The 22,186-nt window shown below is 46.2% G+C and overlaps 2 protein-coding genes across 2 annotated transcripts in view; one reads left to right on the forward strand and one right to left on the reverse strand.

Moving 5' to 3' along the window:
• The window catches only part of LOC143373295 (protein Fe65 homolog), a 147,991-nt gene that overhangs the window by 125,118 nt on the left and 687 nt on the right, over positions 1 to 22,186 (reverse strand). Inside the window, exon 2 of the mRNA XM_076820427.1 lies at positions 2,879 to 2,935. The gene's annotated coding sequence lies outside the window, so the exon portion shown is untranslated. The remainder of the gene's footprint in view (positions 1 to 2,878; positions 2,936 to 22,186) is intronic.
• Positions 4,366 to 10,622, forward strand: LOC143372874 (putative cytochrome P450 28d1). Its single transcript, XM_076819492.1, has 2 exons — positions 4,366 to 5,542; positions 10,095 to 10,622. The coding sequence occupies exons 1-2, from the start codon at positions 4,449 to 4,451 to the stop codon at positions 10,507 to 10,509; spliced, it is 1,509 nt and encodes a 502-aa protein (XP_076675607.1). The 5' UTR covers positions 4,366 to 4,448; the 3' UTR covers positions 10,510 to 10,622.

Here is a 22,186-nt window from a genome sequence, read left to right on the forward strand (position 1 = left end):
ATATAGGATAAAGTGTCAATAATTGGGACTGGGTCGCTAATTGGCATATTTACCTTAGATATGTACCTATATAAGTTAAACTTCGGCTATACTTATCGCCAGAAAAAGCGATAGCATAGTTAACGACAAGGTTCACGTCAAACTTCCAATATTTTCACGTCGATCATCAGAATTGAAATTACTTCGGCAGTGTGCACGAATAAGTGCACAGTTACCGTTCCCGGTGTATCGATGTTGTTTTATCGGAGAGTCGATTCAATGGGAACAATACTGTTATAAATCATTGATATTCCAGATGCAACTGAACATTCTGTTCTTCATCACAAACGGTATTGTTTAGGCACACTAAATCGTGTACTCGCGCAGAGGTTTTATGATCCTTTACCGCGAATATTTCTGTCGCGTGAATTACAAACCAGCCGCTCACGTTCATTATCTTCCTTTTAACCTCGATTCACTGGCGACTTAATAATCCATTTCGATTTTACTCCAGACCGAATCGTACGCTAACTGATTCACGGCGAAACATGCAAACATGGAAACGCAAACATTTTTATCCGCGTTGTTCCCGCAGAGGCGCGGAAAATTTACAATCAATTCGGGGACGGAGTTTCGACGGCTGTCGCGCATTCGGCAAATTTGCAACGTTGAAGTGTTGTTTCGTCGGCTGATTTATCGCGCCAAGAATTCGTGACAAGGTTTCCTAGTTCGGGAAGCCATTATTCACCGGAGCATCGGCGCGACTGCGGTGAACATCGTGTAATTCCTCAGGAACGAGGCGGATTCTCGAAGCGTCAGGTGGTTCCCAAACCACATCTGATCGATAGAAACGAGGTTTAATGGCTAGGCCGCCATTGATGGCCGCCCCAATATCCGTCTTACATGAGGGTGAACGTACGTGGCCCATGGTAATTGACGGCCGTTTGTCATCGTCACGTAGATCGTTCCCTCTTCTTTCCCTGGCCCCCGCCCAGGCGGCGAATAACCGACATCGTCTTCCGCATCCGGCATTCTTTTCACGTACGTGAAATATTCGCGACATGTCGCGAAAGTTCACCGCGCGCCACGAAAGTTTCCCGCGGAACTGGATTCGTTCGATCCTCCAGAGTTATGATGTGCCTCTTTTCTCGCGTTTCTCTCGCAAGTACAACCGTCTGGAAGATGTATGTAGCGCGCGCGACAACGGACGTCCCCGCAGAAACCTGAGCCAATGTTTGCGCGGATACACTACGAATTAACAAACAAAGTTTGGAGCCGAAGCTGGGGAGATTCTACGGTGTTTAAGAAGCGGAGTAGACATTTCGGAGCTTTCGTTAATGAACTCGGAGGGGGAGGGGGATAAATATTTATGGAAAGGGATCACGATTTAAATTAAGACGCGAAAGCGAACGACGTTCGGCGGGAAGTAATTTAGCGTCGATAGAAGCGAAAAGAAGACGCTCCTCTATCCGTGCGAGTCGTTACCGCTAAAGTGGCGTACTCTTGGATATTCCTCGCACGTTTTTCAAGTGTCCCGTGTCAAAGAGTTCGCAGAAAACTCTGCCGAGGAAGCAGCACGAGTCGCCGTCCACTCCCCAGAGAGGATTTTCCTGAATTCGTTTCAACTGGATTTCCTATCCACCAGTCGGGCACACACGCACAGACACACACACACACACACATAGTCCCGTATAGATGGGTACCGAGACGTGGAGTGTCACGCGGCCGACACGAGCGAAATGTATCTTCCTGGAACAATATTTTCGTTTCCCTCCAGCGTGATCCGTGTCCCGGGCTGTTTGTGCGGGATACACTCCGAAAAGGGGAGACGTACACCCGCGTATTATTACCGTCGAATCAGATTTCATTCGGCCAGATTCGAGTCGAACTTGAAACTCGTTCCCTCGCAAATCCACCGGGCGGATGTTTCTAAGGTTTCACGACAAAGACTGCCACGAGGGCTTTTGTCAAAGGAAACGAATCTCTTCGTTTCTATAGAGCGTCGGCACACCGACACGAGGATAGTATCGCGTTACATTTCCCAATAATGCAAACGTTACTTTTTGATACCGTTCGATTTGCTCTGCCCGCTATTATCAGGATTTCGATGACACTGCGATGGGAGAAATGAACTGATCCGGAGGAAAGAAGGAGGCTGCCACGAGAACGGGTGGAAAGCTGGAGAGGCGAATGAGGGAGGGTCTGGGGTAGCTCGAGAGGGAAGGAGGGCAGGTATAAGGGAGGGTTGGTGATCGATTACGTTGGTACATGCACAATAACAGGGGGATGGAGTCATGTATCCGGGCTAAACAGCCCATTTGCTCCGCACAATGGAGGCGACGCTGCTGTGGGCTCGACTTAATTACCAGAGGCTGCCTTTGGCAGAGACCAGGGGCGGCAAAGAGAGCCTAGAGAGAGAGAGGGCGCCTTATCGGTAGCAAGCTACGCGTAAGCACCATTTAACAGACTCTCAAGAATCCAAAATTCGCTGACAAATCGACGCCCCCGCATGGTAAATTAATTTACTCGACCACGAGACTTTAGCTATCTGACTATTACATAACTGGGGGCAGCTGTATAAAAACTCGCTTGCCTCGAATGAACGTGGAGTTTGATCGATTACATTGATATCGAGCAGGAAGCGCTGCTCCGCTTGGTAAATCGCACGCGAACGCTCGAGCATCGTTTCGTCACTTATCTCTCGCGCATAGACGCGCGGCGTATGCATCCGAAAACGGAACTGTAAGAGTTGCTCGAGAAACAAAACAGTTTCCCGATAGTTTCCCTAGTGCGAAAACGAACAGAGTTTGCGGAGCCTAGCCATTAGTCCGGGAGCCAGCGGCCCTCGGCGTGTATCATCGCGGAAGGAGGATGAATTACGAATCTGCTCAGTACTTACCAAAGTTTTCATAAAGTTCAGCGCTACGAGAAGGCCACGGCATTAAGAGGTACAGAGCTGCAACAGAGACCACAGTTGCGGTTAGCCAGAGATAAAAACAGGAGGGAGTCAATTAGACGCTGCAATATTCTTATGAAATGGCGCAGCGTTGCTCTTATTTGATTGTTCAAATCGTCAACCACGTACGACAATAATACGTCGAAAATAGTAATGCCATAATATAGCAGGAACACATCTGCGAGAAATTAATAATTAATAGAAGCACCTCGTAACACATTAAATATCTCAAAACATATGATAGATATGACAAATTTTGGATATATGATGAAAAATTACATTTAGAATACATACCTACATCCATGTCCTAGCAGTATAGATACGCAATAGACATGCATAGTGAAGAAAATAACTTTTCGATACCCTAACTAAGGCCTAAAGTAACTTTTTCTTTCTGATTTAAAATTGTGATATAAATACTCGCTTTGCAAGTATGTGTTTTTTCCTTTTTTTAATCTTTTAAAAATAAAAAGCTTTTTTTAAAGTAATACTGGTAGTTACTTAGCACTTTTAAGCGTCTCGTTAGTCAAAATTTATAATTTAAGCTCCAAAGCATGGTCGGGGTCGATTGTAACATCGACAGTAGGGGTCGGTTGTACCGGAACAGACCCGAATAGTGCGACGAACGAATTTTGACCATTAACGTCTCATTCTGATTTATGCAATGAAACTCTGTCAACGGAAAGTAAACAAATAAATCCACCTGAAGAATTCAGGCCAGAATCTGTACGAGAATCTGTATTTCGTAAAGTTCCTCCTCGAAAGGTTTCAAATAGGGGAAAAAGAAAAGGAAGTCTACCATATAGGTACACCGATATTTCTGAAAGATAAAAGATTAGAATAGAGTATAAAAAAAGCACGAGAAAAGAATGAAGAAAAATATAGGGCAGAAGTCGAAAGGAAAGAATTCTTTTAACAACTATACCTAAGAACAGGAATAACGAGTCTAGTGACGAAGAAGATAAATACTATTATTGATTTGTATACATGGAATCCTATATCATAGCACAAACAAAACAAATTAAATCTGGGAGCAATGTACTGAATGTAAGGATTGGGCACGTGAAGAATGCACCAGCCAAAGCGATTTTTATTTTTGCCACAATTGCGATACCGCATAATTGGTAATAAATTTTACATTTTTTCATTTATTATTATAATTTAAATCAATAAATATTTTGATTTTCTAAAGTTAAATTTGTGTTACTATCGATCACATGCAGTGTTACAACCGACCCGGGGTCAGAGACGGTTGGTGGCGCATAAACGGATTCGGTGGATGTGCGAAACGGGGACTGTGTAAAGCGAACGTATGGACATGTTTGTCGAAGGAGGAGAAGGCGTGTTCCTTTCATGGCAATGTTACGTTTGTCCCCTCTCTCCCCTACCTACTCCATGTATTATATAAGTCCATATGATGCGTCGTATATTCAAGTTTAGCAGGGCAGTTGACGACCAGAATTGTACTGATCTTCGACGCATCCCGTATTGCTTTTCGTAACAAAAGAGAACAATGGCGTATACGGTTGTGACTTTAGTCGTGGGTGCTTTAAGCATACTGATATTATATTTGCTGAAGGTGTACACGTATTGGAAGAGGCGAGGAATCCCGACTGCCAAAGGAATAATACCACTTCTGGGTCATGTGTTACCCTTACTGACTGCGAGGTCAAATTATTTAAGCATGGTTAGCAAGATGTACGAAGAATCCAAGAACCATAGCATGTTTGGATTCTACAAATTCACAGAGCCGGTACTAGTAATTTGTGAGCCGAAGTTGGTGAAGACCGTCTTGCTGACCAACTGGTCAAGCTTCCGCGACAATGCGGGGGGACCTATACCAGAAGTGGATCCTTTATTATCCACGAATCCCATTTTCCGTAACGGTGATGCTTGGCTCTTAGAAAGGAAGCGATTGATCTCGGCGTTTTCCAGCATGAGGCTGAAAATGCTTTTCGAGGGTGTCAGTGGAGTGTGCACAAAATTCCATGATTTTGTGGACAGGCGGCTGAAGTCGAGTGGCAAGTACGAGGTCGAGCTGAAGTATCTGGTCTCAAAATTTATGCACGAAGTTGTGGCGAATGCTGGGCTCGGGATCGAAGGGCACTGCTTCCAGGATGAACCGCATCCAATGGCTTTCGACAGGTTCGGCGACGAAATTTTTAAGCCAAGTACCATAAACGTTGTCAAACAATCTATTGTAATTTACTTGCCTAAGTTCAATAACATACTCAGAGTCGGTATTTTCCCGAAGTATCTGGTGGAGTTCTTCAGTAATTTAACCAACCAGTGCCTCGAGGCCAGGAAAAATGACACCACGCCGAGGAACGACTTCCTTCAGGTAATGGCGGACATTGAAAAGACAAATCAACAGAAAGGGAGGAAAGATATCCTCGCTGCTCACATGTCGTCTCTCTACACCGACGCGGTCGAGGCAACCAGCGTCACCGTCGCCTGGATTGGCTATCACTTAGCAACGCACAAAGACGTCCAGGAAAAATTGAGAGCGGAAGTGCAGTCCACGATCGCCAAGCACGGCGGAAAATTAACGTACGAAGCGTTAAAAGAAATGAAGTACATGGATCAAGTGATGAGTGAGTCGCAAAGGTATTCCTCCAGTTTTGGCACCTTCAACAAATACTGCACGTCGGAGTTCGAGCTGGAGGGATCGGATGGGCTGCGTTGCCGCGTGAAACCTGGCACGGAGATCGCTATACCTGTGTGGGCTATGCATCGTGATCCGGAGTACTGGCCTGATGCGGAAGTTTTCGATCCAGATCGTTTCAGCGAAGACAGGAAGAACGAGATTAAAAAAATGACATTCCTTCCTTTCGGGGAGGGACCAAGGATATGCGTTGGAATGAGATTTGCTCTGATCCAGATGAAACCTTTCTTGGCTAGCTTGTTGAATAATTACAGACTAGAACTATCACCAAAGACCCAGCTGCCTTTGAAATTGTCACCGGCATATGTCACATCAACTGTGGAAGGAGGCTGGTGGGTGTACATCTCCAAACTTTGAGTAACATTTGTCACGGTCGTATACTTATTTCATGCATGTAAACATAGCGAAACTATTGCCGTTGTAATATTCATTTCATGGTTCACGTTGTCACGTGTAATGCAACATCTTATATGAACATGAATTGAAATATTGTTAATGGGAAAGTAATAAAATTAACGAATAACGTGGGGACTACTGTAGATTCTACTGTGTAAGTTTTACGAATATCTTTCACAGAAGATTGAAAGGTATCAAGGGATATGTGTTTTCAGCGTACTTTCTTCACTAATGTTACTTGCTCTACGTTGCAAGCAGTCCGCCATAATTTTATTAATTCTTAATGCTATGTCTCTTCACAAATTTTGTCGATTTACATTATTTGACAAATTTCCAGAAACTTGTCCTTCATTTTTATCCAAGCCTGTGCGTTCCCTTCATTTCTATCCAAGCGTGGGCGTCCCCTTCATTATATAAGCTCTAAATAAAAAGTCTATTAAAAAATGTTGGCGACTTACGTTTTTAATTGAGACCATAATTAAGTGTCCTATGTGGTGTAAAAACTCGTGACATTTCAAACTATTTTGACAACTTGCCTTATTTGACACTTCGCAGGTTATGATTGATTGACACTTAGCAGGTTAAAATTCAATAGTATAAGTATATATATATATGTACAATGATGGTCAACTATCCCTGCCGAATCAGAAGAAAAATCCTACCATGCGAGATGAGATACTAATGAAATTAGTTTCAGGTTAGGTTGGAATAGCCGGGCGACGAGTAAAGATACGCGCCACCGACAGTCGACGTATACAGGGTGTCGAAACATGTACTTGGCGTCGAAACGCTACCGCGTCTCTAGAAATGATACGAGGATATCGTTATCACCGCCCCACTCTGCACAACCTTAACCCTTTAGCGCCCGCACCTAGATCCCGTTGAAGGAGAAATATCCCATTATCTTTTTATCGTTAAAAATGACCTGAATTTATATATTTATATTAAAAAATATTTTTTTTATATTTTGCTTATTTTTTTTCAGTGGTTAAAATGCATAAAACCAATTAATACAGGGTTCAGGTAGGTCCAGCTTTCTTCAGCGAATAAAACTACGCTAAGTATGTACCACTTAAACTGTTGCAAACAGTAAATTGCGAATGCAAACGGCAATACGCCAAAAAAAACGGAATGTATCGTATATGATACGTTTGGTGCTAAAAGGTTAAACAAGTCTACCTTGTCGCCACATTAAGATTTAAATTTGTACGGAGTCAATAGAACGTGTTATTAAAATAGCAATTCATCCTGCTTCCTTATCCTGAAACTGAAGACTCATCGCTTATGGTGCTTATATATGCGCACTTGTTTAAGTGTTTGTCAACATCGCTATCGCGCTGCCACTACTTTTTACTGTATGTGAAAGTACGATTATAGTTAGATAAATAGACGAAGACATATAATAACAACATATTTTGTCTGGCGCAAACTGTAAGACTGCTATAGTCCATCTTCTTTACGCAAAGGAAGAAGGCAGATAAATAAAAAAGTCGGAAAGACACACACACCACACACTGTTTGCGCGGGTTTGTGTCGAGCACAAGTCTGTCTTCTGCGTCTCAGAATGTAGGGACTCGAACAGGCTCCTTGAGTGGTTTCTCGTGTTCACTATCGCCATGTACACATAACTGCGCTAAATGTACGCGTGTGCGCGCACATATTCTATATTTTATATGTATATCTCACGCCGGGAACGCGCGGGCCCGACAAACTTGCGGAAAGGGGAAGAGCTGGGGAGCAGTTCCGATAAAAAAAAAACGCGCGCGTATGTTTGAATGGGTGCCCTTAATGGAGCATTCGAGTTGAAAATCATTTTCGCCCAGGAATAATTGCTCCACATCGCGTGAAATAATGAATTTACTGCCTCGAACCTTTTTGAACGGCGCACCACCTCCAGTGAATCGTTAAAACTTGTTGCAATTTTAACTGCACGCCTATTATGCGTTTCGCTCTGTCTGTTCTCATTTACTTTTCACCCACCCTGCATTACCTATGCAGCTTACAAATGTTCAACCCTTCACCCATCTGTGAACAGTTTACTCAATAAATGACACATCTCAAACTCCTTAAAAAGTCCTTCAACTTAAATTCCCTTCTCTATAAATTGAGACCAATTTAAGCCGACTAGCCATAAGTGACAATTTTCTTTCGAAACGCCTTGGTACTACAAACGCCAAGAGATTGTTAGTCAGGTATCTGTATCGTCAGCGCTTTCCGCTGACGAGTACATTCAATTGCAATCTAACAAAACCGCGGTCACAGGCCACTGAATCTCAATCACAATGTTTGTTAATGCACCGAACCGAAATGAATCCAATGTTGAACAATTTACAAAGCGATCGAGCGCCGATTTCCAGTCGTCTAATCCGCGAGTGGTTTCCATGGCGAATGACCCCCCCCCCCCCAAAAGCACGATTTCCCACCACCCTGCCGCAATGCATTCGCGATCACCTCTACTCTTTTCCACTTTTTACTGCCATTTGCGCTGGAGACGTATCAAGTTGACTTGAACATCTGATTATTTCCATTATTACTAAGGGAGGTCGGATGTACATATTGGCAGGGCTGAAGTTGTTTCGAGAACAGCAATCGAGGGGGGAAATCGACCCCCTCCAGTTAGCCTTACGCGTGTTCATGCCGTAGCACGAGTGAGAGAGAGAGAGAGAACGTTAAGAGATGGAGCACCGAGGCAGGCATGCGGCATGGCAAGAGTTGCCCCCCACTCGCCCTGATCAGCAATATATCTCACCTCCACCATAGTTGATACAATGACCCCACGATGGAAAAAAAAACTATCAGAGGAAGACCATTGCAAGTCATTGATAGCGCATGTAGCGTTCTAAAAGCACCATATCATTATATCGTAATCGTTGCGATAATAACAAAACAGAGTTACCTCCTTTGTGTTTCGAAGACTATTGCACAACAGTCAGTGTAGACTTCAGTTCAGAAGATTAGCCGTTGCCGAAAGGAGTGTTTCACGAATCATACGTAACTTTTGAAAATGGCTTGTGCATGTTTGACTCTAGTCGCAGGTGCGTTAATCCTACTGATCATCTACTTGACGAGAAAGTACACCCATTGGACCAGGCACAAAATTCCGACCGCCAAAGGAGCGATATCCTTGTTCGGGCATGTGTTGCCCTTAGTAACTAGCGAGTCGAATTACGCGTTTCTCAGCCAACACGCATACAATCAATTCAAAAACAGTAGCATGATTGGATACTACATACTGACATCTCCGGCATTGTTAATTCGTGATCCGAATTTGGTGAAGACCATCTTGCAGACAAACTTTTCAAGCTTCCATAAGAATGGATGGAAAATTGAACCGAGTGTGGATCCTCTGTTGGTCAGGAATCCTTTCTTCTGTGACGGTGATGTTTGGGTGTCACGAAGAAATCGGTTGGCCAACGCATTCTCCAGCATGAGACTGACAACCATTTTCGACACTATCAGTGGGGTGTGCAAGAAATTCGAAGCTTTCTTGGACAGACGGCTGAAGTCGAGTGACAAGTACGAGGTCGAGCTGAAGTATCTGTTTTCAAAATTTACGGGCGAAGTTGTGGCGAATGTTGGGTTCGGCATCGAAGGATTCTGCTTTCAGGATGAACCGCATCCGATGGCTTTCGACAGAATCGGTGACGGAATTTTTAAGCCGAGTGCCATAGGCGCGATGCTAAAATCTGTTGCATTTATCTGGCCTAAGCTCAATAACATACTCGGGATTAAATTCATACCGAGCGACATAAACGAGTTGTTCAGAAACCTGGTCGCAGAAAATCTGGCGGTCAGACAGAACGAAACGACACCGAGAAACGACTTCCTTCAGTTAATAATCGAACTCGAACAGACGGAAGGAGGAAACGTGGACAAGGAGGCTGTCGCTGGTCACGTGCTTTCCTTGTACTTGGACGGGTTCGAAACATCCAGCATCTCCCTCAGCTTAATTTGCTACCAGTTGGTATTGCACAAAGACATTCAGGAAAGACTGAGGGGGGAAGTGCAGTCCATGATCGCCAAGCACGGCGGCCAATTAATGTTCGAAGCGTTAAAAGGAATGAAGTACATGGATCAAGTGATAAACGAGTCGCAAAGGTGTATCGCTACTGTGGGTGTTCTGAGGAAGGAGTGCACAGAAGAGTGTCAACTACAAGGATCCGATGGCCTGAGTTACCGCGTGAAGCCTGGCACGAGAATCCTTATACCGATCAAATTGCTGCATGCGGATCCCGAATACTGGCCTGATCCACAAGTTTTTGATCCAGATCGATTCAGCGAAGAAAGGAAGAACGAGATTAAAAAAATGACATTCCTTCCTTTCGGGGAGGGACCAAGGATGTGCGTTGGAATGAGAATGGCTCTGCTCCAGATAAAATCTTGTTTGGCTAGCTTGTTGAATAATTACAAATTAGAACTGTCGGCAAAGACCCAGCTTCCGTTGCAAATGTTCCCGTCAATTTCGCTAACAGTTCCGGTCGGAGGCATATGGGTAAATATCTCCAAATTGTAAGGAATAATTATTTGCGATTGTTGTTTGTCTACTATTGTTACCACAACTCCGCACAAGATATACCATAAAGTTTATGCAATATTCGATGTAATAATAAATATGTGATAATGGAATTAGTGTAACGTATACTGACATAACCTCCCCACCCTGTGTATCCGTTAAGCAACTTGAATTCGTAGTAGGATGTAACGACTGACGTTATTGTGACATCAGCACGTTATGTTAGTAAGATAACACAGCTGCTGTAAATCTGACAATGTCTACACTGCAAGATCGAATTCGAAATATTGTGATATGAGTAACTCATCTTCGCGCCACTGAATCCTTTCTATTAATACTTCCGGCTTATCCACCCGTCGAACCGAAATAAATATAATGTTTAACAATTCATAAAGCGATGGAGCAACGATTGGACATCCGGCAATCTAATTCGCGAGCGACTTCCGCGGTGAATTACGCGAGAAACTCGATTCGACGCCGCGCCGCTCGAGCAATATACAACGCATCCGCGTTCACGCTGAGTACCTTCATTCTTTTTTCATTTTCTTTGCCCGTCGGTTCTTCTTCCTATTTCCGAGTGATCCCTCGTCTGAACCGATCGGTTCTACGCTCGCCCACCGAGCAGCAAGATAACGGAGGGAACACGTATTCGCGGAAAGCGAAAATGTGTGGCGTCGTTCCACGGAGAGGTGTACAGTGGAGTACACGACTAAGGAGAAGGGTAGTTTGGAGGATGAGGATAGGGGCCTTCGCGTCGTAGTGCATCTTTCTCTGATTTCCCGGGGGAGAAGTCGCCTCGGCAGCTCGCTCGTTGGTATCGAAGCTAGGAGGAGGGCGAAGGACAGAGGAAGGGAGGTGGATACAGCCGCAACGTGTGTCCTCGCGTAGCATGATTTATTTTATTGCTTTTCGAGAAGCTAGCATAATTCCACCCCCGTGCTGCTGGCGGTTATTTACCCCCTTTCCCCCCCCCATGCTCCGTATGTAGAAGGACGGACTGAACGGATCGAGGACCCCAGCAAAGGATCAACAGGTACAGGACAGCCAGTATCCCTGGACCAAGACAAGATATCGAACAACCGCTGTTCCTTGGTGCATGCGTTATAAGAATACCGTGCACGATATCAGCAATGCGCGTTTACCATTTAAAATATTAGCCGCAGAAGTTAAACCGTACACATGGCCGGCCAACCCAATTCGAGTTGGAAGCGCGAGACGGAAGTATGTACGGCATCATTTAATTAAAACGGACAGTGGTAACAGCGACGCGGTAAATTGAAAATTACAAAGTGAACTAATCCTCTTAAATGGGATATCGCTGGGAGAACGGCGCACAGCGGGGAAATTTTGCGATTTTATGGCCAAAATTACAGAAATGAAATTTTTGAATTTTACCAATTTAATACAATTGTGAATTGAAGAGCTATATCCATTTTCGTGGTCAAAACCTCAAAACTTATTTTTAATATATAAAATTCGGCACTTTTAACGTTCTAATATATGAGAAACTAAATTATCCGAAAAACAGCACTTACAAAAATTACGAACGATAAAGATTTTTTTATTATTTACATTTATACACTTTTTTCTTTGTTAGATCATGCCTCTGCTACAGCGCAGCAGGGCATAGCAGAAGAGTTATCGCTTCTGACGACAAACAAACATACATAATACAAACAATCAATTAATAATTGCATTTATAGAAACAAAAGAGTTCAACGTAAAATAGGAATGAAAATCATTGCAGGATATTATGGGATTGATAACTATTTTATGTATTGAAAATTGATTCTTATATGAAAAGATTATTTCTAAAACACTACTTTAAAAATTGTATAAATTACGTATTAAAAACCGAAGCATAATTATTTTGAGGACAAAAAGATATCTTACGCACCACCAGGAATTGAATCCATGCATTGAAATTATTTTCAGATCTTTGAATAACACATAAGTGTTTGAAGCAACTTGAAAATCTGGATTAATTCTTTGCGATCGGTCTAACCTCACATGAACATAAACATTTGCGAGTCTATACGAGCATTGTATTAAAACATTTAACAGTAAAATTGGGTGGCATTTGATACTCGTATTAGTTCTTCAATTGACATTTGCATTTATTTTGTCGAATTCAAAAATTTATTTCTGTGGTTTTGGTCATAAAATCGCGAGATTTCCCCATTGTGCGGCGCTGGGAGGACGCGACAAATTCAGTTGTTTTTGACTAAAGCTACAGGAATAAATTAATCCCCTTTAATGGACTCTTGAAACTTGATCCTATTGACGTATAAATCCCATCGTGCACATCACCTGCTACGACCACGACCACCTCCCACATTTCCTCCCCGATTTCCCTTTAATTTGTATTAACGGTTCACAGGGCCGATAGAAAACGAGGCACCATTGAAATTCCCTCTACTCCAGATTCCTTCCAGGCTACACCCGATAAAGAACGTAAGTCTCTGGAGGACGATTCGCCTATCTACGCGCGGTAGATAAATTCCTCAACGATCATCAAACGGTTTCTTTCACTTGCGTTCATTCTCGTCCCCGCTCAGCTGTATTTCCCTTATTTTGCTCTTGTTCGACGATATTAGCATCCCCCGGTTGAAAGGATACCGGAAGAACGTCGAGCCGGAGCGTAATATACTTGCTCGCCGCCTTTTCCGAATGCACGTCGCCGAGGGTGAGGGGTGGTAAGAAGGGAGGGAGAAAAAGGTGGGGGCGTTAACGGAATGGAGAACGGGAGGGATAGCGCGACAGGGTCGTACCAGGAAATTTCACGGAGTGGCGCAATAACGTTTCTTATGCCACGTTTCCGGAGTGGCGTGCTGCTGGGGGTGGGCAGCTTGCAAATACTCACCGCGCGCGAGAGGAAGAATGAGAGCGCAATAGAGAGAGGGTGAAAATAGCAGGGAAAAGGGAGGAGATGCAGTCACTCTCTGGCATGCAATTAGGAGCTAGGCATCGCCATAGAAAGGATCCTTCCTCTCTTTCAACGTTCCTGCTCTAGGATCATCTTTCTCTTTCCACCCCAACCCCCGCAACCCCTGCTCCGAGTTCCATCTGCCTTTCCCTATCTTTCTCCTGCAACCGTTCGCGTTCGATTACACGCATATACACAGATTCCCCGCCACCCGCGCTTTTCTATAATTCACGCCAGTGTCTCTGGATGCACACCCACGCACATGGCACGCGTAACGACCATAGAAAATATCGACGAGCTGTGGCTCGGAAACTGGACCACCCTCTCAGCGTCTGAATAGGAAAACAGAGTACAAGATCTAAAATCACCATTGCGTCCACTCGACAAAGGATCGATTGTGTTTGTCACGAAGGCTTCTAACCAAATGACGCTGGGATCGTTTCGTTCGTAACGCGAGTACCAAGTGTCCAAAAGGGACGTTGATTCCGGGAAATTTCATTTTCACGGACGAGGCGATTTATGACAGAAATTTTTGAGATTGGGCTTATCCGCGGCCGAAACGGGAGCGGGTATAATAGTGGAGTGCGCGAAAACAGAAAGCAAAAAAGAGGGGTTTGAAACATTGCTGCCGCGAACGGGCGAATGGGGTGAGGCAGATAGTGCCATTCAGTGCTACCAACGGATGATTCCCGCGGGAACGGGAGGGTAAACACTAACGCCAATCCAGTTCCCTACTCTATTTCTCTCCCTCTCTCCCGCCCTCCACTTTCTGCCTATCTGTTTCTCGTTTTTTATTCGTTTTTCTGGTTCTGGCAGCCTCCCACCACGCGACGACGCGTAATAACGATAATAAATCGTGTCTGAGTGATTTAAGGGTTCATTTAGCCGGTGAAACTTTCACGAGAGCTCCGGGGGTTGGGGGCGAGGCTGGGGATCACTGCCGGCAGATTATAGAGAATAAGTCATCTCCGCTCTTGTCAATTCGCGAATTAGTGACACCGACATCCGCAGCGTGACGATTCCTCGCAAATTGCGGCCGCCCCGCCTGGTAGAGTTGAGAACTTCCAACGCGCCTGTAGACTGTAGAGAAGCGTCGTCCAGGCATGGCTGGTGCAGGCTGCTCTTTCGCTTTCAGCCAAGTAACTTTCAATGGCTGGCGGATTATTTCACTCGCTTCGTGCGATTTATACGGAAAACAATGGCCACGATGGAGCTGCTAATAACAAAAGAGCCTGGCAAACGCTATCAGATTATAAAGTATCGATCACTCGGCCGGCTGTCGAGGCGAAAGTAAAACGAATCTTTCGAACAATAGCGAAACGAAATGAATAACGTTCGAGAGCGGCCAATAAAATGCTATCGGTATCGGGAACACTCCGACGAAGGTAGCAGTTCATCGATATAAGACACGGGGCCGCTCTATTACCGGAAATTACCAAAAGCCATGCACGTACGCGCTCTGCCAGGTCGGGTACGTGTGGCCAGCGAGCAGAAGCTACTCTTCGGAACGAGTTTCCTATTCCTGGTTCTCGTGCTCCCCTGGGTTACTCGATTCGAGCAAGCGCGAAAACAATGGCTTTAATCTCGGCCGGTCACAATACCCGACTTGCTGGTATTTCCTAGCCGATAAAGCGCCACCGTCCATCCTGGTCTTCCAGCCTCCCGGTATCGAGAAGGACCTCGAGAACAGAGAGCTCTGGCCACTCGCCGCAAGACTCCATTCAACGCTTCGCGATTCTCATCCTCTCCCCCCTTAAATGGTGTCAATTAATCACGGATGGCTCGGCCCGGCTTCTGCACTTTTCAATTCGATCTCCGATCTAGCCCCTCTCGAGTTCAATCTCACCCGAGAGCGGATACACGCGGCTTTATCTCCCCTCTCTTATTTACCGTGTCTCTGGCTAATAAACGAATCGATCGATCCACGGAGTACGTGCGAAAGGGGGACGCAAGCCGAGGGGACAATTTTGTTGCGCCTGATTTTCTGTTCCCTACGCTTCCTTGCGTGTGCGAAGCGGACGGATCCGGAGCCCTGGCCGACGGTGAAAGAGGAAGGAAAAGGCGGAGGCACGTCTCCCGGTATCTTTACGACCTCCCAGGGACATAAAGTGGTGTTATCCCTCTGTAGCTGGTTCTCTAGTAAAGATGGTACACGCACACGCTCGAGCGTGACAGCCCCGTACACCGGCGAGCGACACGTGTAACCGCGTCACACGGACGCGACACGACCCTCTCTGCCAGTTAGTCTCGGGCCGAGATGCTAGGATAGCGATAGGACATCAGCCTTTAAGCATCACCCTTGAACCGGTGGACGGTACAAACCTCAATATTGTCGGAAGAAAGGAGGATAAGCCGGTGTCCTGGCTACAATGGGACCCCTCCCTCCTCGATGTAGGTGTCGAAATTGTTGAATCTATGGAACGCCGAGCTACCAGCTTCTGGGAGGGAGAGGGATTATTTAGCGGGGCACGGTGAAAATTCATGAGCGTCTTTTGTTCCGCGAGCAGACACTCGTTTCCGAATGACGCGCGGGTGAATTGTTTCTGTTCGCGGACGATGTGCCCCGATATGCATATGCATATGCATGCCTGCGTACACGAGGAGCCGTCCATTCAACGGCGTAACAGGTGTACTCCTTCCCCTCTGCAAGATACGACCCTCTTCTCCGGTCAATCTAACAGAGATATTAGCGTGGATGTACGATGTTCAAACACTGTTGCATAATCTGTTGCTAACGGCCTCTTCAGGAAAGACATCTCTGTGATTCCAGACTGGGTGCTTCGGCTAGCTTCGCACCACCGGCCATCCGCTCCCGCGCATCTCCTCTGGACCAGGCCTAAGGGATGAAAGCCCACGCACCTCTGGCTACAACCGGGCATTTGTTGACCTTAAAACTTTTACACGCATGGAATGCAACAGTCGGGGGGTGTTTTATACGTCTGACAGCTGTCGGTTACAGCGCTCCTATCATCCAGTTTGTATTATAGGCCGCCATAAAGTTACACTGTCGATCGATTTCGCCCTCGCCGTTACCCGTGAACGAATCGTAAAATAAAATCCACAAAGCAGCATTGCTTCCCCGGAATTTTTGCGAAACGCGGCTGGAGTCGTTCGCGCCCAGAATGTCACCGTGAAAGGAGCCGTTCGTTCGTTTTCTCATTCTCCTTATCAGCTACGCGCATTTTCCTCCTGTCTCGCCTCCTGCTCGACTTCTCCCTTTTCCTTCGCGTCCCACCCACGTACTTGACATGCGAGGTAGAAGGAGGTAAGAATCGTCCGTCTAGGTGTTCCACGTCTCTCGGGTGAGATAAGATCCGTGAAAAAAAAAAGGAGAGGCGAGGAAGCGGCGAAGAGAGACGAAAGGGAAAAAGGTCGCGAGGCATTGCCGGGCAAACCTCGCGATGGAAATTGAATTTCCAGGTCGAAAGTTCTCGGGAGACTCCCTCTGTGTTACTTGGCCCGCCGTAGCGCAACGTGAAGAGGTTTCTGTAAACCATCGGGACGTCGCCGTCGGGACAAAGTCTCGACCAGTTGATAGAGGCGTGCTGCGAGTCTTGACTTCCAAACGGTCGAAATTAGTATCGTCGGCGTAGGAGGAAGATCAATTTGCCCTGGTAACACGACCAATCTCATTACGGCTCTCGCGGAGCTGCGAATGCCCGGGTTAATTTTTCTTCGTGAGCCCGTTTTCCCAACGGCGGCAATACGTTAAATTTCTGTATTACACGGGCGGACACGCGCTGGCGCCGCTTTACCGTGCACCGTTACCTTAAACCACCTTTTCCCTGCAATTTTCTTCCGCGAACGGCTTCGTAGTTAACGGCTCGCAAACTCTTGCCACGACGTGGGTAGATTTAACGGGTAAATTACACGATACCAGGGCCGCGATACGTAATTACAGACGCGTTAAAACAAATATTTCACTTGCCCCGACTTGGCCTTCCACGCACCAGATTTATTTCCCAGCCCTCGCCCGCCCCGGCGGGAGATAAATGCAATCTTTGCGAGCCGAAGCGCTTCCTTCCGCTCGTCCTCCTTGAATATTTAAACTAAATCTATCGAGTTCACGGTCTACGCCCCCGCGTATTTCATCGACTTTCGTAAATCATTGCTAAGGCTATTGATTTTGATAGGAGCGCGCTAACTTCATAAATCCAGCGCCAGAGATTAGTTGCTGCCTGAGCGAGAGAGGCGGCAGAGAGAATTTCTAGAGCGGCCGCAGTATCAGAATTCGTGTCCCTTTCGGAATCCTTATGGGGTCGTTATCGAAGGGAGCGACGCTCAAAGCGGGTGACTTTCTGGTCAATAGCAGTTAGTGCCGCACGTGAGAGCGACACGTAAATATTGATTACAGGCAGTCCTTGGCAAAAGCGTCCCGAATAAACTCGACTATGCATTGCCGACATGTACGTCAGGCCAGTAACATAACGAAACCGGAATTACGCTGGGAATATGTAAATGAGTGACAGACAGGAAAGTATGTAGCGTTTACCGTCACAATTTTTGCAAACAGAAACGCCTGTGAATAGGTCAAAAGATTTGTATAAATCCTTCGATAAAAATCTTGAATGTTACACAAGATATGGAAGAAAACCGTAGCATTTATACGATCATTAAATAATACTGTCTGATTTGATTAAACAGTACAGAAAGAGGGTTACCATTTCCTAGGTAACCTTAACATTTTTCTTTCCCCCCCTAACTGATCTTCTTCAACATCTGGACACGCCCTTCATCGACCGTCCCTTTCGCGAATTAAGCTCGGGATGAGGTGGTATCTGAAGGCAGTAAGGGTGAGAAAGTCAAGGGCAAGGGCGTGGGCGTAAAACGAAGTAAGAAAGCCCGGATGTACGAGGGTTGGAACTGGAACACGGTTTGCTGCTCGTCCAGAGAACGAAGAAATAGGAATGAATCTTTCGTTGCAGTTATTGCATTGCCTACCACGTGCCACCATGAATTATATTGTAGGAGAATTCTGCAAGCTACACGGAGCGCCTGGAAGATCTGCACGTTGTATCCCCTTTCTCGTGTTTTTCTTGAACAATAGAGAGACTTAACCTAGGATTAAATTTCGGCTAAAGCGATATTCGAGAGTGACTAACTATGTCGACCTGCTCGCAAGAGGGTGTAAAGTAAGGTCGAGCAGAGGGTGTTGGCGTTTTACCTGCTGCTTCCACCCCTTTCTCCAAGGGGAAAGGGCTTCCACCGACGTCTCGCTAAAGAAATAAGCCTCTAAATTTTACGAATTCCGTGAAGCAGACTCTCGTAAAGGTCACCATAAATTTACCCCTTCAACCCCTAGCCATGCCAGAGAGCCGCGTTACATAATCAGCTTCGGAACCCTAGTTAGCTATAAACGAACAAAAATGTCGAATAATCGCACCTGAGTCTGATGAATGTACAATTCCGATACGTGCAGGGAAAGATTCTCAAAGAAAACGCCCGATGGAATCGTAAAATGAAACTTTGCCTGTCCACTACTCGCCAGGGCCCAGGAATGTTCTGTCCGAGTCAGGATCGATGGAAACTTCAGCAATTACAATGTCGAAAACTTAGTTAACATTGCGGGGACCACGCGTATTTTTAATAAAGAAACCGAGAAACTTCGCGCAAAGGGTCGCTTGCTATTCTTAAGAAAGTCGAAGTTAAAAGCTAACAAGAAATTGTTACCCCAACGTTCGAGATGTTAAAAACGCGAGGCGAGTCGAGATCGTTCCTTAAATTCCGTCGATTCGTTGAAACCGCTAAGCTCGGAGAACAGCGAAGAAGAGACTCTAGAAAGGGGCTCACGAACTTTATAGTTTCCTCTTAATTAGAACACAGTACCCGGATGTACAGCACAAGGATCTTCTCCTTCGTGACCCGCATACGCCGTTCGAAAATTTCCCCGTGGACTTACCGACGAGCCTGGGATCACGTGTGATCGAACGACGTAATGTTCAGCAAGGAAAACGAGTCATGGACGTAATAGATTTAAGCACGAGATTTTTGTTTCCGTCGACGACGTTCGGGAAAAATCGGATGTCAGGACGCGAATGTAATTCGCTCCGTTCTCGCTCCGGGGGTGAGTTGATGTCTTAATTGGATTATGGGAAGTCCATTTACCGACGGTGCGTGCCCCGGGACAGAAAAAATACGACGAAAAAAGAAAGAAACGGATGAAAAGGGGAATTCCATCTGTCGAACTTATAAACGATCGCCCCCTCGTCCCGATTTCATTTCACGACCCGCCGCACGCCTAGACGTTTCTTCTGCCTCCACCCCCCGATCATAATTGTCATAACTTCCTGCATTTTCTCGCCCTTTTATATCGCCGCTCGTCCATCTTTGCGTTCCCACTCTTCCCGTTGCACGCGAAAGAAAGTAGAAACGATCCTCCATCGGCGGGACCGCCGCGGCGGAAGACATTAGACATAAATAACTGGGACGCGTCAAAAACTGATGAAATATTTCCCAAGAAGCGATATTAGCACGAACGGCTGCGGCAATAATTCTCGATCGGCGATCCAGAATCTGAACGCCAACGCGAGTGAGTTACCGAGGCGGCTTCGGATCTGTACGCGCAGACTTAACTGGATAATATAATTTACATACGTTTAGTAGAACTTTTTCCCCCATTTTTTCCACGAGTTTTATTAGCCGGTTAAATTTCTACCTCCGGTTGTGAAAGTTTCATGAAAATCCTCGTACTCTGTTCCTCCCGCCTCGCTTAGCGCGACTATAGGCACGGCTGGGGAAATTCGATGCACCCCCGCTCGATTACCTCTCGAAGGGCGGCCGGATGAGATTTTCGACGAACGCCGAAAGCCGAAAGTTGAACGGAGAAATTGTGTAGACGGCCACCGGCCGCCGCTTGCGAGGGATAGGGTAACGAATTTCAGGAAACATTAGAGCTCCCTTCGTGGCGGGGCGAATGGTCCGTCCGGCAAGGGGGCGATGCCGGGTTAAGGTCAGACCAAGCGGCCGATTCAGGATCGTCTTGCCTTGTAACCGATCGTAAGAGGGGGAGCTCGCGAAGATGTCGCCGAAGGAGAGAGCAAGGGAAACAGAAGGGAACAGAAAGAGAAGGGGGAGAGCGAGAGAGCGGAGAGTATTGACGTTGTGCCGCTTTTAAATATTGCATCCAAGTCACGTTCAGGACCGTATCCTCTCCGCCCCCAACCCTGAGCCCGGTGCTACCCCACCCCAACAACCTCGAGTCACCCCCTACCCCTTTTTCCAACCCCACCAGCCAAGCGGCTGGGCCGAACGTCGCATAACTACCGCAAGGTTTCCAGGGAGACAAAGGAAAAGCCTGGAGGAAAGAAGAAGATGGGACGCGAGCAACGAAGAACCAGAATCGGGGGTGTACGAGGGAAGAAAAAACATTCGTGGCCAGTCTTTTCCACCCTCCTCCCTCGGCCCTTGGCGGGGCGTAAAGGGAAAAAGAGGAGAGCCAACGCGAAGGGACCGAAGAAAATATAATGCGCGAAGAGCGGTCCCGCCGTTTGCGAGACAGACACGTTCGACGCTGCGAGAGAATGGAAACGAGAGAATGAAAGGGAAAAAAGAGAGAGGTCTACCGAGCCTGCAAGCGAAACTGCGGTTGTAGTCCCTTTGTCGCCTCTACTCTTTGTCGGCACCCGGGATTGTCATTAGAGCAGTTTTCTAAACGGTTTACTTAGTCCATAGTAAAAGGCTGCGCGAGCAGATGTTTCGTGAGAATTGATAGATCGGAAAAGCAAAAAATGCACCAGCCGAGAGTTTCGAGGGAAAAGTAGGAGTAAATACGGCAGCCCAGAGGGTCGACCTCCACCCCAATCCTGTCGTATGATCCTTGAATATCATTCGCGAGGATCGATCGTTATCCGATCGACACGTTCACCAATTTATTCCCCCGGTGTCGAGGACTCGGCCGACTGTACGCGGGAACAACTGCAGCCACTTCCGAGTATCGACCTGCCGCAATGAAAATATATAAAATTCTAGGTCCCTCCGTTGAGACCCAGAGCTCGAGACTACTACACGCCCAGCGTTTCCTTAGAGCTGTAGACAGCTTATCTTATCGAATATCGAAGCGAATTAACTATGTCAAGGACGAAGACGGAAAATTATACTATTGGCCTCTGTTCGGGGTGAGCCCGAAAGGGTGTCACAAAGTCTGCAAGCGTATTCTGTAATAAATCCTTAAAACTAAACCGCCAACTGTAATGAGTCTGGGTCTCCAAACAATTTGCAAACTAAATGCTTGAACATGTGAAACAGCTAATGGTACCTACGTTGTATTGATGCGCGTGTGGCTACACAACAATGGAGGTCAGTTTGAACATCTGCTTTGTAGTGCCTCGGCTAAAGCTGACCATACTCCAAGAAAACGAATGCTTCTCGAAACTCATGCTTAAGTACCTTTCCCTCGGCTTTTACATGCAAAACTAAACGGTGCCTCTTAGACTCGTCCTGCATAAAAGCATTTTATTCTTTCAAAGTAAAACCCGGCTCTTATCCCCACAGGGAATACAATATAAAAATAGCAAGTGACCTTAGGGCGCGTTAAAGTCGAGCACCGTTTCCAACACACCTCGGCTTTTCATAATTCGCGAGCCATACACACATGCGAAATATTAACACGCAGTGCCTCAGTCGTATCGTTCGAAGCAGATTTTAGCGCGAATCCCACGACGTGGACGATCGAATACTTCACAGAAACAGCAAAATAATTCACACAAGACGTATGCTGTCATCGAGTGAAGCCATTGGTCGAAACGGCGGTCG

The sequence above is a fragment of the Andrena cerasifolii genome, chromosome 9 (assembly GCF_050908995.1).
Source record: "Andrena cerasifolii isolate SP2316 chromosome 9, iyAndCera1_principal, whole genome shotgun sequence".
Classification (NCBI taxonomy): Eukaryota; Metazoa; Arthropoda; class Insecta; order Hymenoptera; family Andrenidae; genus Andrena; species Andrena cerasifolii.

Excerpts from the sequence above, each read along its gene's own strand:
- LOC143372874 (XM_076819492.1), top strand. The coding sequence starts at position 4,449 with ATGGCGTATACGGTTGTGACTTTAGTCGTGGGTGCTTTAAGCATACTG. Across the intron at positions 5,543-10,094 it reads GTGATGAGTGAGTCGCAAAG|GTGTATCGCTACTGTGGGTG; the intron begins GTATTCCTCCAG and ends CGAGTCGCAAAG.